Here is a 13,487-nt window from a genome sequence, read left to right on the forward strand (position 1 = left end):
ACTTTCAGCCTATGCTGATCCGCAAAGGCTAAACACAGTCACTCAACTCACTCACTCTTTTATCGGCGCGGTCAACCAACCAACCAACCATGTCTACCCACCTTTTCACTAACGGACGGATCTTCACCAGTGTCGAGGGCGATGATACATTACACTCCTCGTTGCTCGTCCGCGGGGATCGCATCGAGTTTGTTGGGGATGCAAAGGAGCTCGAGGGGAAGGATGTTAAAGTGAGTGAATGTAATTTCGATTCCAGAAGGTGATACGGTCTGATGGCAGACGACTTGTACAGGCGGACCAAATCACAGACCTCCAGGGAGCGGTAGTTCTACCGGGAATCATCGACGCCCACACCCATTTGATGATGTTCGGAGCGAGTCAAGACAAGATTGACATGCTGGGGAAGTCCGCCACCGAAGTTCAACAGCTCCTTCTGGAGGCACGAAAACCATCATCCACCTGTCTGCTCGGTCGGTCCTTCCTCTTTGACGCTCTCGGTGAAAAACCGCACAGGAAGATTCTCGACAAGGTCGTTTCCGATATCCCGGTATTCATCGATTCAGCCGACGTCCACTCCTGCTGGCTTAACAGTAAGGCCATAGAGACCTTGAGCATCGACAAGCATACGGAAGCCCCTCCCGGCGGTGAATTCCAGAAGGATGAGAATGGCGAACTTACAGGTCTCTTTTTGGAAACTGCCGTTTCCGAACTCGTCTGGCCGTACGTCGCTTCTCTCCTTAGCTTGAACGATCGATTACATGCGCTCGACAATGCTTTCGACGCATACCTCGCAACTGGAGTTGTCGGTGTTGTCGACATGGCGATGACCGAAGAGGATCTAAACGCTCTCGAAGAGTACCAAAAGCGACGTTCCGGTGGTCTTCCTATCAATATCGCAGCGCACTGGCTCGTCTCTCCGGTCGGCACGTCCGAAGAAAGGGAAGCTTCGGTCAGAGCGGCAGCAGCACATCGAGACCGACTTGCGAAAATCGATATCTCCCTGCGAATCGCTGGAATCAAATTGATCTCGGACGGAGTGGTCGACAGCTGTACAGCTTACCTCACCAAACCATATGCCAATGGAGCATTACCAGGTCCAATCTGGCCTATGGAGAAACTCAAGCCTGTTGTCGCATTGGCCGACTCCTTATCCTTGCAGGTAGCGGTACATGCTATCGGTGATGCTGCCTCAATAGCAGCACTCGACGCGTTTGAGCACGCCATCGCGGTCAACCCTCAACAACCGGAGCCCCGATTCCGTATTGAACATCTCGAAGTGGTCAGCGAGGAGAGCATCAAACGTCTTACCAAACTTGGTGTAGTCGCATCCCTTCAACCCGTCCATGCCGACCCAATCTATCTGCCGAACTGGAGGGAGCAGCTGGGACAAGACGAACGATGTGATAGAGCATTCCCCTGGACGGAATACCACCATTCTCACGTTGCCTTTGGTTCCGATGCCCCTACCGCACCTCATCATTCCTTGCCCAACCTCTACACAGCCACTACCAGACGGTCTGCGGTCGATCCGACTCTTCCTGAACCGACTGACCCGCGGATCCTGTCCCTCGATCGCTTCAACCTCAAATTACAGACGGCGATCCGCTACTACACCTCGGGGTCCGCATACTCCATGCAATCATCAGACAGGAAAGGGACGTTGGCGGTCGGAAAAGATGCAGATTTCTGTGTTTTGTCAATTGATCCGTTCGCGAATGGCGTAGAGACTCTGAGAGAAGCTCAACAGGGTGTTTTGGAGACTTGGCTGGCAGGCAAGTCGGTGTGGAAACGGCAAGAAGTATAGTGTAACATTCCATCAGTGTATCATAGCAAAACCCGCATAACAATCGAATGATACGAGACACGGCAATGCATGTAATCCTTATGAATCACACAGGCGGCAGATGCGGTTTCAGTGCAAAGATGCTTTGACCTGCAGTAATCAAGACAGAAATGGGTGCAACATGTCGGGTTTGACCGATGAGATCTTCTCACGTCATGTTGATTTCGATTGACGTGATATGGCGAATATCTTGGTAGTGGATGACTCACCAGCGTAGGCAGAACAAACATGCATAGAAACAGGAGCTATAAAGCTAGTCATCTGTGCTTTGTGGGACGGATGCATAGTATGGCCTGTAAATTCACACTTTGATACATCAGAAGAACCCAAATAAACCAGCGATATACCATGGCCGCTGCAGTTGCCACACCTGTGTCAGCCCTTGTGAACCAGTTCACGGTCTTGGATCTCTACGGCAAGCCGCAAACCGCTGCAAAGCGCAAGTTCACAGAAGAGGAGAAGAGAGTGAGTTGCAGCTCAAACCCACGTACATGAATGTAGCGGAATTGTTTTGTTGATGACCGGTGCAGAAAAAGATCTATGAGACTGCTTATGAGCCCAACCTTGAATGGTGGACATCCAATCAAGCAGCGTATAATAAGCCAGAAAGTGACCCTCTCCCTGCTGGATACCCGGACCAAGTCAATCCTTCCAGTCTCTGGGATGGTCACAAATTGATCAACGAGCGTGAGTCAAGTTCAGATCAAGCGGCGATCCTATGCTGATATCATATATAACTACAGCCGAGAAATGGTTGTACAGATTTACACGGGAAGACATCGACCTGTTGCACAAGGCTTACGATCACTTCGTCTCGCTGAAACTACACAACAACGAGATCAAGCAAGCTACGTTTCCCATACCGGAGGGATCTGCTTTGCGCAAGGCTTTGGCACACGCCGCAGAGGAGATTGGGACCGGTCTCGGTTTCAGAGTACTCAGAGGTCTTCCGGTCGACGACTGGGATAGGAAGAAGCAGATCGCCATCTTCGCAGGTATCTCATCGTACATTTCCGATAAAAGGATCAAGCAGGGTACTCAGAATATCGTACATCTCAGGTAAGTTCTGCATTCCAGTAATCCCGTGGGACGCTGAACTATTTTGTGGCAGAGATATCACTGATCTCCCAGAGGACAAACGACCAGCTATCAGTGAGTTTTGTTAGCAACCCGAAAGTCCTCAGCTAATTCGGTATCGCGATCACAGCTGTCAAAGGTCAGACTAGCGGAAATCAAGGTGAGTTGTCAGCATAAGACTGGACCCGACTCTTACGTATATAACTTGTAAAGTCTTTCACAACGATGGAAGTACCGGAATCGTCGGTCTAATCACCCTTAATGTCGCGGAGACTGGCGGTCTTTCACAACTCTCTTCTGTCGCCCAAACCTACAACGAGCTAGCCAACACTCGACGGGATATACTGAGAGAATTCGCCAAGGACGATTGGAAGAACAAGCAATACCCAGATGGTGAGTCGACAATAATGTATCACAACGTGCCAAAAGCTGACCGTCGTCGTTCGTGGCAAAAGGGAAACGTCTCTTCCATGCACACAACGGCAATGTCATTTCCAACTACTCCCGACGACCATACTTTAGCTTCTACGAGGCGGACAACGATCTTCCCCCTTTGTCAGAGGAGAAACATCTCGCCCTTGACGCGGTTCATTTCACAGCAGAGAAGTTTAGCTTGGATCTCAACTTGGAAAAGGGTGATCTGGAGTATTTCAATAATTTGACTGTCTTTCATGGTGCGTTTGCTGTCGTTAACAGTAATGCTTTACGGATCTGACTTGGAGCTATATGTTGCAGCACGAACTTCCTCGAGAGATTCAGAGAAAAACCACCGACATCTCATTCGAATTTGGTTGGATCACAAGGATGTCAACTTGCCCGAGCACTTGGCCGAACTGTACAGTCGTCAGAATGCGGGGACCGCCGATGATTGGCCCTTGGAAGCATGGGAATCCACGGATCCATACACTAAGATTGGGGATGCCAAGCTTGATGTGTTAGATAAGTAAAAGGTTTTCATCAACGGCAGGAACCACTACCATAGCGCTAGTACAAGTACCGTCTTTCTCTCGTTGTACGTGTTCGAACTTGTCTGTCGGGCTTGACTGAATGTAAGGATGTGATTGGAGCGATTGGGGCAAACGCGGTAAGCTATAGTCAGTCTACGGGACTGCGGGTGCCTTCCGACGCCACCATAAAAATGTATCAAACCCGGCCGTAAACAATGGAGAAGCTCTACCGCCGGTCAAATCGGGCGCAATGAATGAATGCAAACAAAGTTTTGACCATTCGTCACGCGGTAGCATTTGGCATTTGTTCTGGTTCGGACATCAGCACTACATCGACCGGGGATAGAAACACCACGTCCCCGCCACGTCCCTTGCCCCTCGATCGACTGCGGTCTCTCCATCTCACCCGTGAGCTTGGTGTTGTGTTTGGGGTAGTTTGAGGTATTTTTAGACCCCGCGTAGGTACAAGTTCCGCTCCGGTTGTTTGGTACATGGGTTGGATGAAAGGGACATCCCTGTGTGCATCCACCGCCGCCGCCGCCACCACCCCTGCGCAAACATCACTGACCCTGCCTCCACATTGAGTCCCCGGTTCCCCCCAGTTTGCACCCAGAAGACGAAATGACTAATGCTTGTCGCGGCAATGGAGCACCCAACCCATACCCCGACGGATCGTCTCAGGCGCAGGGAACATCCCGCACATCTCCCACCCTTTCCGAGGCACTGGACTGTCTGTGACCGCAGCAAGCTGCTACTGTACATCCCAAATTTCGCAAACCGATGAATACAGATAAAACAACACGAGAAGACGCAAAAAAACCAAATCGTGACGATAATATTTGCGGCTACTGCATTTACCGGGACTCGCTTGTCATATGATTCATGCTCTTCCCACTCATAATTACGGATGAGGCGTAACGTGGGTATCATGGATCAGACGGCATGAAAAGAGGGGGGGGGACATCAAATTGAACAGGTGCGGTGACAGTGATTTAAGGGTATGTTCTGATTCGATCCCGGGTTAGGCGGAGATCGAGACAGAGCGATTCTTCATACTCTTCATGTTTCTTATGTTATAGCTCGCTTGGAACCTTTGGTTGGCAATCCCCATTCGGCCAAATCGGAATGGTTCTCGTAAATTTCACAGGGCTCACACAGAACGATCGGATGGGACACCCAACACTCCAGGTCTCATCCCGCAATCCCCGTCCTAGCCCCCTGGGGCTCGTACACCGTCAAGGCCAAGACAAGGTTCTAAATAAAGCCTCTTTATTGCCTCTAGTAGAAGAAGATGAACCCCCCCTTCCTCGGTGCCTGTCAATGAGCCCCACATGTATCGTACACAGTTTGGGACCCCTTGTGTCGTTGCGGCGTCCCATGTGTTGACTTTTTTTCCTCTCTCACTCTCATTACAGTTCACGGCAGTTGTGATTTGGTCTCTGACCTCTCTTCTCATGCCTCGGTTATGCACAGTCAAAGAGAAACAAAGACACACAAGAGGTAAACAAGCAATCGAATACCGTATGGGGGGAAAGGGGAAGGTCGTGGAGGGTCGAAAGTCGAAAAAAGTGCTGGGTCAGAAGATCATGGTCAGGCCAACCACCACACCTCCTCCCAAACAGAAAAGGTATATTAAGCATGGGTTCACCGTAGATCGTTTTGATTTCTTCTTCCCACAACAATCAATTTTCGACAAACAACTTTTATCAATCGTTAATCAGTCAACAGTGAGTGGTCACCTTTCACACTCATTCCCCTCTCTCGAGTCTCGAAGCTGATGATGTCTGTCTACCAGTGCCCGGCGGTGGAGTTGTCCTTCACGCTACGTCCAACCCTGATCGGGTTGAGGCACCCATCACGGCTCGAGCCTACTTCCTCTGTGTCTTTGCCTCCTTTGGTGGTATCTTCTTCGGTTACGACACTGGATGGATGGGTGGTGTCCTTGGTGAGTCGATTGTTGGAATGTCGCAGAGAGGACTCCTGCTGACTCTCTTTACAGCCATGCCTTACTTCATCAGGCTTCACACCGGTCTTGACCCTGCCACTACCCCCGCCAACCAATTCGTCATCTCTGCCTCTACCCAGTCCCTCATGACTTCCATTCTCTCCGCCGGTACTTTCTTCGGTGCCCTCATGGCTGGTGACATCGCCGACTACTTTGGTCGACGAATCACCATCATCGTTGGATGTCTCGTCTTCAGCGTTGGTTGTGTCCTCCAGACTGCTTCCACCTCTGGTCTTGGCTTGGTAAGTAAACCTTCCCGTACTTTTTACGTCATGGAAGTGCGACGCTGACGTATTCGACCTTTTGATAGTTCGTTGCTGGTCGATTGGTTGCCGGTTTCGGTGTCGGTTTCATCTCCGCCATCATCATCCTCTACCTTTCCGAGATCGCCCCCCGAAAGGTCCGAGGTGCCATCGTCTCTGGTTACCAGTTCTGTATCACCATCGGTATCCTCCTTGCCAACTGTGTCGTCTACGCATCCAAGGACAGGAACGACACCGGTTCTTACAGAATCCCCATCGGTGTGCAGTTCCTCTGGGCTATCATCCTCGCCACTGGTCTCTTCCTTCTCCCCGAGTCCCCTCGATGGTACGTCAAGCACGGCAAGCTCGATTCCGCTGCCCGAGCATTGGCCACCGTCCGAGGCCAACCGGTCGACTCCACCTACGTTCAGGAGGAGCTCGCTGAGATCGTCGCCAACCACGAGTACGAGACCGAGTTGATGCCCGCCACCGGCTACTTTGGCTCCTGGATGGCTTGTTTCTCTGGTTCTCTCAGAAACCCCGGATCCAACTTGCGACGAACCATCCTCGGTACTTCCATGCAGATGATGCAACAGTGGACCGGTGTCAACTTCATCTTCTACTTCGGTACCGTCTTCTTCACCTCTCTCGGCACAATCTCTAACCCCTTCTTCATCTCGTTGATCACCACCCTCGTCAACGTGTGCTCTACCCCCATCTCCTTCTACACCATCGAGAAGTTCGGTCGACGAAAGCTCCTCATCTACGGTGCCCTCGGTATGCTTGTCTGCGAGTTCATCTGTGCCATCGCTGGTACCATCTCCACCAAGCCTTCCGTTGTCAAGCTTGAGATCGCGATGATCTGTATCTACATTGCCTTCTTCGCTTCTACTTGGGGTCCTGCCGCCTGGGTCGTCGTTGGAGAGATCTTCCCCATCCCCATCCGTGCTCGAGGTGTTGCTCTCTCCACCGCCTCCAACTGGCTCTGGAACTGTATCATCACTGTGAGTTATTTCTTTATGCTTTCGCCTGCGTAACACAGTTTACTGATGCCATCTATCCAGGTCATCACTCCTTACCTCGTCAACCCCGACAAGGGTAACCTTCAGTCCAAGGTCTTCTTCATCTGGGGTTCCACCTGTATCCTTTGTGTCATCTACGCCTACTTCATGGTCTGGGAGACCAAGGGTCTTACCCTTGAGCAGGTCGACCGAATGATGGAGGAGGTTGGTTCTCCCCGAAGGTCGGCTGGCTGGAAGCCTCACGGTACCTACGCCGCCGACATGGGTCTTGCCGCAGACGGTACTTTGGCCATCGAGAAGGGCAAGATTGGTCACAACGCCGCTCACGTTGAGGACGGTACTACTGCCGCTTCCAAGGTCTAAAAGCCTAGCATGTTTCTATACAATACTTAATATATCTTATCGTGTTATGGGCGACAGGTTTTCATTCGACTAGGTTTTTCCTTCCATATATTTAGGTCCTAGAGTTATACTATAGTATTCCTAGAGTCTACAATGCATGCAAGCGTCAGCCTTACAATCGAGATATGCTTGACCCCGGTGCACGTAAAACCGGATTGCCCTGTCGAAGACTGCTCACACACAGTGCGCGTTGTCTTTAACCCTTGTTATTTCTACTCCACCATGGTGCAAGAGATTCTCCTGCACCTCGGGTCAATGCTTGTCAGCTTACACCTTCATCTGAGTATCTACATAGAGGCAAGTGATGAGACTAAGCAGAGGTCCATGTGCACTTTCGAGATGACGTGCTTGAGAGAGTTCCGATAAGCGCGACAGATTGCGACTCGGCTATCTTTTGGTCGACTCGATCATCTCCGACGACACAACACAACAACTTGACCAAGCCGCTCATCTATCTGTGATCTATGCATTACTTCTTTTCTCCAACTATCAAGCCTATTGCAACATAATGACCATCATTTCAGAAAACGCTACTTTGAGTCCCCCAGAATTGACACTTGTCCCGGCGACAGCTGAACAGGCCGCTTTGGCGAGACTCAATACCATCGGTGAGTCCAACACCAACCCGGTGAATGCACCACATCACATGGATACCCTAACAGAAGTGGAATTATTATAACACAGACTGGTTCTGCAAGTGGGACAAACTCACACCGGACGAATGGGTGTACCATGATGAAACTTTGGTCAAAGATCCCAACACGGGTCTGAAGCATAAACGGATTGTCGTTTGGTGAGTAAGCTCGGATGTGCGCTCGAGTGTAAGCTGACCAGTTTATGGCTCGGCACAGGTTACTAGTCCCAAGATCGACTCTACTTCCGACCAACCCAGTAACGTCTTCCGCTACCGGTTCTCAAATCTTTTCGCATTTCGAAACCTATCGAATACCGGGTTTACAATCCACTCCAGGGCGATCTTCACCTTCTTCACATGTCAACAACGTTGTTCTGTACGGCTTCGGTACCGTCTGGACTCCGGTCGAACATCGTCGTAAAGGATATGCTCGACTCGCCCTTCAACTGGGTCACTACGTCCTGGGTAAACCGGACAAGTTACCTCCCTTCCCTACTAAAGTATGGGGTCAACCACCGCCCATAACCCTCGGCGACGCGACAGCCAGTCTGTTGTATTCTGATGTTGGACCAAAGTATTATCAATCGTGTACGATAGGAGAACATCTAGATGGATGGAAAGAACAAGGCAGCGTTATCACCGAGTGGTATTTGACAGACTTGAGAGAGATTGAGGAGGCAGGAGATTGGGAATGGGTGACCTCGTTGAGTCGGCTGAAAGAGCTGGAGGGTCTGGTGATCGAAGACACGAAGAAGAAGGTGGAGAGCAATAGTCCAGAAGGACGCACAAAGATCGCTTTGGTACCCAATGGGTAAGCCCTAAGCTATCTTGAGCAGGAGGTCCTACGACTGTTTTGCTGACCATCTTCTTCTGTATCGCAGTTCTGTCCTCACAACCCATCACAACCGTCTACTCCTCCGTGATCCCTTTCCTTCTGATGCTGCCCCACCACGTCCGACCGCATTCGCAGCATACAACCGAAGCACTTCGTCTCTCGTCGTCTTCTGCCCACAGAACAGCAAGGTCATCTATCCTCCTCACGAGTACAAGGGCAAAACTCTCGAAGTGAGCTATGTCGTAGGAGATGTACCTTGGAGTATTGTGCAGCAAGCAGCGAAAAGAGAAGGGTGCAAGCGTGTCGAGACCTGGGGTCCTGACGGGACACAACCAGGCTGGCCAAAAGGAGAGGTACATGAAAGAGGTACGATGATGTCGCCGATTCGATGATATCCAGTCAAAGCCAAAGGATAATTCGCTGATCAATTGAACTGTCCCTAATCTATAGGTGACCTGTACGGGATGCTGGCATACTACGATACATTACAACCGGGAGAGGAACAGCCGCTCTGGGTCGATAACGGAATGTGGACACCGTACAGAACGTGGAACTTTGCAAATGCGTTAGCAGCGAGAGATTATGCCAAGGAATGGTTGTGAGGTCATCGAAGGGGGAGAGGACGTTGTATACACTGCTAGAAATGTTACTCTGGATCACGAGCCGGGATCATTTCCATTACTTGTATTTGTCGCATACTCGTCTGGCTCATGGTGCACGACCGTCTTGCTTCTCTGGTATACCGGCATATGCATTCAACCAAACCGTTATATCGCCATATCTAATAATGGTAAGTTATAAAGTCAAGCCAAGCAATGCATGTCATTGATCGATAACACCGCTTTCTGGAACTACCTTTACGTGATGAGGAAGATAAATTACCGTCGTCGTCTTGGTATCATCTAATCAATCAATCTTGGCGGTGACTAACGATCCCGGTTTCTGTTCCCGGTTGTGATCGAGCGAGCGAGAACCTGCGTCATGTTTCGTCTCCCATTACGAGTACTGTCCACTTCGCTGTGGTGGTTGGAAACATGATCCATCGCCGGCGATGGCGAAATCGTTTTGGAGTTGCCAAGGTCATACAACATTAACATTAATCAGCCTCTGATTCCTAAAGTGGTAGAGCGATGAGTATTTGACCAAAGCCCTGCTTGGCAGTTAGTACAGTGATGGTGCGACCTGTTCGGGCAGCTGACAGTAGCTACAGCTACATGGAACGATGGAGTCATGACACCTTGGCATGAGGTGCTCCCCGTCATTAACCTTGTGGCCTCTTGGCGAGGCAAATCTATATAAAGGGACCACGACGGACAAGCTTTATTGTTCTAACCTTCATCAACAAGACATTCAATCCTACAACTTCCAACGACACTTAGTCTCTCACCAAATTACCAGACAAATACAACCACAATGAAGCTCGTTGCTCTCGCTCTCGCTGCTCTGCCTCTTGCAGTTCTCGCCGCACCCACTTACGACCATGAGTGGAAGGACGACAAAGTAGACAAACACTACGAAGACGACCACAAATGGGATGACAAACATGCCGACAAGTGGGAAGACAAGCACCACGATGACAAGCACGACGGTGAAGAGAAATGGTACAAGGACTCTTTCCCATTCCACTTCACTTCTACCATCGTCGGGTACGCTTCGCCAGACACGATCGTGAACAACAGTCAAGTCGCTGTTCCCGGATTGGAAGATGGTTGGGGTAAATTCGCTTTCGGTCTCAACTCTGAAGAGAACGTGATCTGTTACGTGAGTGTGAAAACTCCCATTCCACTGAAAGATGTCATCTCTAAACTTTCATTTCGATCTTGTCGCTGACAATCTGTTTGCGTCGTCGACTACAGAACATCTCCGTTTGGCTCAAGGGAAACTACTCTTCTCCAGCGGTCACCGCCACACACATCCATCAAGCCGTTGCAGGTCGAGCTGGACCTCCTCGAATCGCCTTCCCCAACCCTCGAGTACTCAACGGTGAATCCATCGACGAGTTCTCATGGAGACGAAGCGTCGGTTGTGTTTGGGGACCTTTCACAACGGGTGTCGTCGTCAACGGTAGTAAGTCTGCGTTCTCGCCCTTGCAACACTTATATCATATGCTTACATCACTATCCTAAACTAGCCGACACTGGTGCTGGATTCACTGTCGCTGATCTTGAGGCGGACCCCACTGGCTTCTTCGCCGATACTCACACCGTTCAGTTCCCCGCGGGCGCCATCAGAGGCCAGCTTGAGTGGAAGTAAAGTGTCGATAAAATAAAGGACGAATGTGCGATCTGAGAGGAGAGTTATCTGAGTATGGACAATGACGTGAAGCACTTGGAAGGGAATGTAGCTATGTGTATCTATAGTGATAATATAAATAATACTCGATGCGAATATGTGAAGAAGTATGGGACAGCGAGCATATTGCCTGTTGGCGAGACACATTTGATATCACATTGTACTTGTGTCGTTCATAGCTACTCGCCGGTCTAAAGGCTACAGGTATTGCAATATTTGCCTTAGTAGTTCCGTCTAATGATAGCTTTATCCGTTTCCCTCCAGCTGATAGATGAGGTTCTTCAAGAGGTATAAGTGGTGAGCAAAGTCATCGATGGACCCACCAGACTGTCTGTTCGGCTATCGGCGCGAACTGCCGAGAAAGCGTGACTTTACCCGAATTGCTCGCGGACACCGACGATAGACGATATCCCATCTCATCAGTCCGTTCTTCATCTTATTCACCTGCATCTCTGTCAGACCTATCATCCACCTCGATTAGACTCATACAACATGTCGACGTCTACAACTACCACCACCCAAGCTTCTGCATCGACCAACGCGGGTACACTCAAACTACGTCCTTCTGTCCAACCTTCTCCCGCTACATCCGGTTTCCCCATCACATCCGATCTCGAATCATCTCCGTTCTACGATGTCCAAGTTGGACCTACACGGGTGGTCATGCCCACCTTTGCTAGCTTGGAAGACGAGAGGAGGTATAGGAAGGGACATCTAGCGTTGGTATTCAGGATATTGCATAGGTTCAAACTTGCAGAAGGTATTGCCGGTACGTCCTGCGTCTAGCTGTAATTCTCACTTCATTCCTCCGTCGACTAAAAGCGGCGCTGATTCTGTGCCATCTCGTGGCGTGTAGGACACTGCAGCATACGTGATCCCATTGAACCCGATACATTCTGGGTGAACCCTCAAGGCAAATCCTTCGCATTGATGAAACAATCCGACCTCGTCAGATGTGCAGTCGATGATGGTCGTATGATCGAAGGCAGAGCACCGACAGACGCATCTGCGAGTTCTATCCATTCACAATTGTACAAATCGCTAGGAAGAGGTCCGGAGGGGATCGAATCGGTCGTACATGTACATGGACCTCACACAAAGGCGTTCTCGTCTTTGGGGAGAACGCTAGATATGATCAGTCAAGATGCTTGTGCTTATCATGACGAGCAAGTGTTGGTTCCCTTTGGAGGTGAGTACGAACACGGCATACCTTGTATGGGAGGAGAGCAACAACTGCTGATCTTCCCATCCTTGATGTGCTTTTGGACAGGCGCCGTATTCGATAACACAAAAGGGGAGCGAATCGCAAGCATCGCAGGGAATAAGAAGATCGCAATTTTGCAGAATCACGGTATCATAGCTTTGGGCAGAAAGTCAATCGACGAAGCAGCTTGGTGGTGAGTTGGAGATGGAGTCAGAGTTGGGAATAACGAATCTAACGCTGAATGATGTGTGTGTGTGTGTGCGATGATCTCACTTTGTAGGCAGATCAACTTTGAGATGTGTTGTCAAGCCCAACTTCTCGCTGACGCAGCAAGAAGACCGACAGACGAGCTCGTCGTTGCAGGACCAGAAGAGATCGCATCAACAAAAGCTGAGATTGGAACTCCGGAAATGGGATGGTTCTCCCTCGCTGCGTATGTGGAGGAAGAGGAGTATCATTCGCAGGGTGCACACAAGCGGTAGAAGCGTAGCACGATGAGAGTGGTACTTTTCGGGAGCAGGAAGGAATACAGTAACTGGTATTACTCAAAAGAGGACAAGCGTTGTATCTAGTTGTTGATCTCCAAGAGTTGATAGTAACGGACGGTGTTTGTGCCAGTTTGACAATGGTTGTGCGATTGTGCTTGTAGACCGGTCAACTAGCTCCAAAATGCCAAACTATTTCGACGTGCTGGTCCTACGTCACATGAGCGAGGACGAGGCTTTGCAGGAATCGAAATATCATGTTCGGTTCTGAACGCTCGATAACGGCAAGGCGTATGGGCTTGGCTCATGCCGTACTGGAAAGGATGCAAACGTGGGTCGAATCCGGATGCATAATGGGTAATGGCGTCCCCACTTGTTATAGAATCGACAGCAGGTTACCTCCGGTTGTAATGCATATAGGTGTGGGAACGTGTGCGTGCCGTGATAAGGAATTCTGTTGTTAAGGATGAATCGCGCTACGGCAGACTAGGCACCCGTC

The 13,487-nt window shown here is 50.1% G+C and overlaps 6 protein-coding genes across 6 annotated transcripts; all 6 read left to right on the top strand.

Moving 5' to 3' along the window:
- Nucleotides 1-89: 89 nt before the first annotated feature.
- CI109_104462 (uncharacterized protein) lies at nucleotides 90-1,804 on the top strand (the record flags this gene model as incomplete). Its single annotated transcript, XM_032008431.1, has 2 exons — nucleotides 90-230; nucleotides 293-1,804. The coding sequence occupies 2 exons, from the start codon at nucleotides 90-92 to the stop codon at nucleotides 1,802-1,804; spliced, it is 1,653 nt and encodes a 550-aa protein (XP_031857292.1).
- A 387-nt stretch (nucleotides 1,805-2,191) lies between these two features.
- Nucleotides 2,192-3,867, top strand: CI109_104463 (uncharacterized protein; the record flags this gene model as incomplete). Its single annotated transcript, XM_032008432.1, has 8 exons — nucleotides 2,192-2,308; nucleotides 2,374-2,530; nucleotides 2,587-2,902; nucleotides 2,955-2,995; nucleotides 3,051-3,080; nucleotides 3,134-3,313; nucleotides 3,376-3,594; nucleotides 3,656-3,867. The coding sequence occupies 8 exons, from the start codon at nucleotides 2,192-2,194 to the stop codon at nucleotides 3,865-3,867; spliced, it is 1,272 nt and encodes a 423-aa protein (XP_031857293.1).
- Nucleotides 3,868-5,390: 1,523 nt separating this feature from the next.
- CI109_104464 (uncharacterized protein) lies at nucleotides 5,391-7,499 on the top strand (the record flags this gene model as incomplete). The annotated part of the gene is made up of 5 exons (XM_065967508.1): nucleotides 5,391-5,442; nucleotides 5,663-5,812; nucleotides 5,867-6,114; nucleotides 6,183-7,118; nucleotides 7,179-7,499. The coding sequence occupies 5 exons, from the start codon at nucleotides 5,391-5,393 to the stop codon at nucleotides 7,497-7,499; spliced, it is 1,707 nt and encodes a 568-aa protein (XP_065823580.1).
- Nucleotides 7,500-7,760: 261 nt separating this feature from the next.
- CI109_104465 (uncharacterized protein) lies at nucleotides 7,761-9,609 on the top strand (the record flags this gene model as incomplete). Its single annotated transcript, XM_032008434.2, has 6 exons — nucleotides 7,761-7,799; nucleotides 7,894-8,146; nucleotides 8,223-8,331; nucleotides 8,390-8,983; nucleotides 9,054-9,373; nucleotides 9,458-9,609. 6 exons carry the CDS (start codon nucleotides 7,761-7,763, stop codon nucleotides 9,607-9,609), a joined length of 1,467 nt encoding a protein of 488 aa, XP_031857295.2.
- An 811-nt stretch (nucleotides 9,610-10,420) lies between these two features.
- CI109_104466 (uncharacterized protein) lies at nucleotides 10,421-11,260 on the top strand (the record flags this gene model as incomplete). The annotated part of the gene is made up of 3 exons (XM_032008435.1): nucleotides 10,421-10,768; nucleotides 10,864-11,074; nucleotides 11,139-11,260. 3 exons carry the CDS (start codon nucleotides 10,421-10,423, stop codon nucleotides 11,258-11,260), a joined length of 681 nt encoding a protein of 226 aa, XP_031857296.1.
- A 531-nt stretch (nucleotides 11,261-11,791) lies between these two features.
- CI109_104467 (uncharacterized protein) lies at nucleotides 11,792-12,985 on the top strand (the record flags this gene model as incomplete). The annotated part of the gene is made up of 4 exons (XM_032008436.1): nucleotides 11,792-12,068; nucleotides 12,156-12,488; nucleotides 12,570-12,696; nucleotides 12,784-12,985. 4 exons carry the CDS (start codon nucleotides 11,792-11,794, stop codon nucleotides 12,983-12,985), a joined length of 939 nt encoding a protein of 312 aa, XP_031857297.1.
- Between the last annotated feature and the right edge of the window lie 502 nt (nucleotides 12,986-13,487).

The sequence above is a fragment of the Kwoniella shandongensis genome, chromosome 8, assembly GCF_008629635.2.
Source record: "Kwoniella shandongensis chromosome 8, complete sequence".
Classification (NCBI taxonomy): Eukaryota; Fungi; Basidiomycota; class Tremellomycetes; order Tremellales; family Cryptococcaceae; genus Kwoniella; species Kwoniella shandongensis.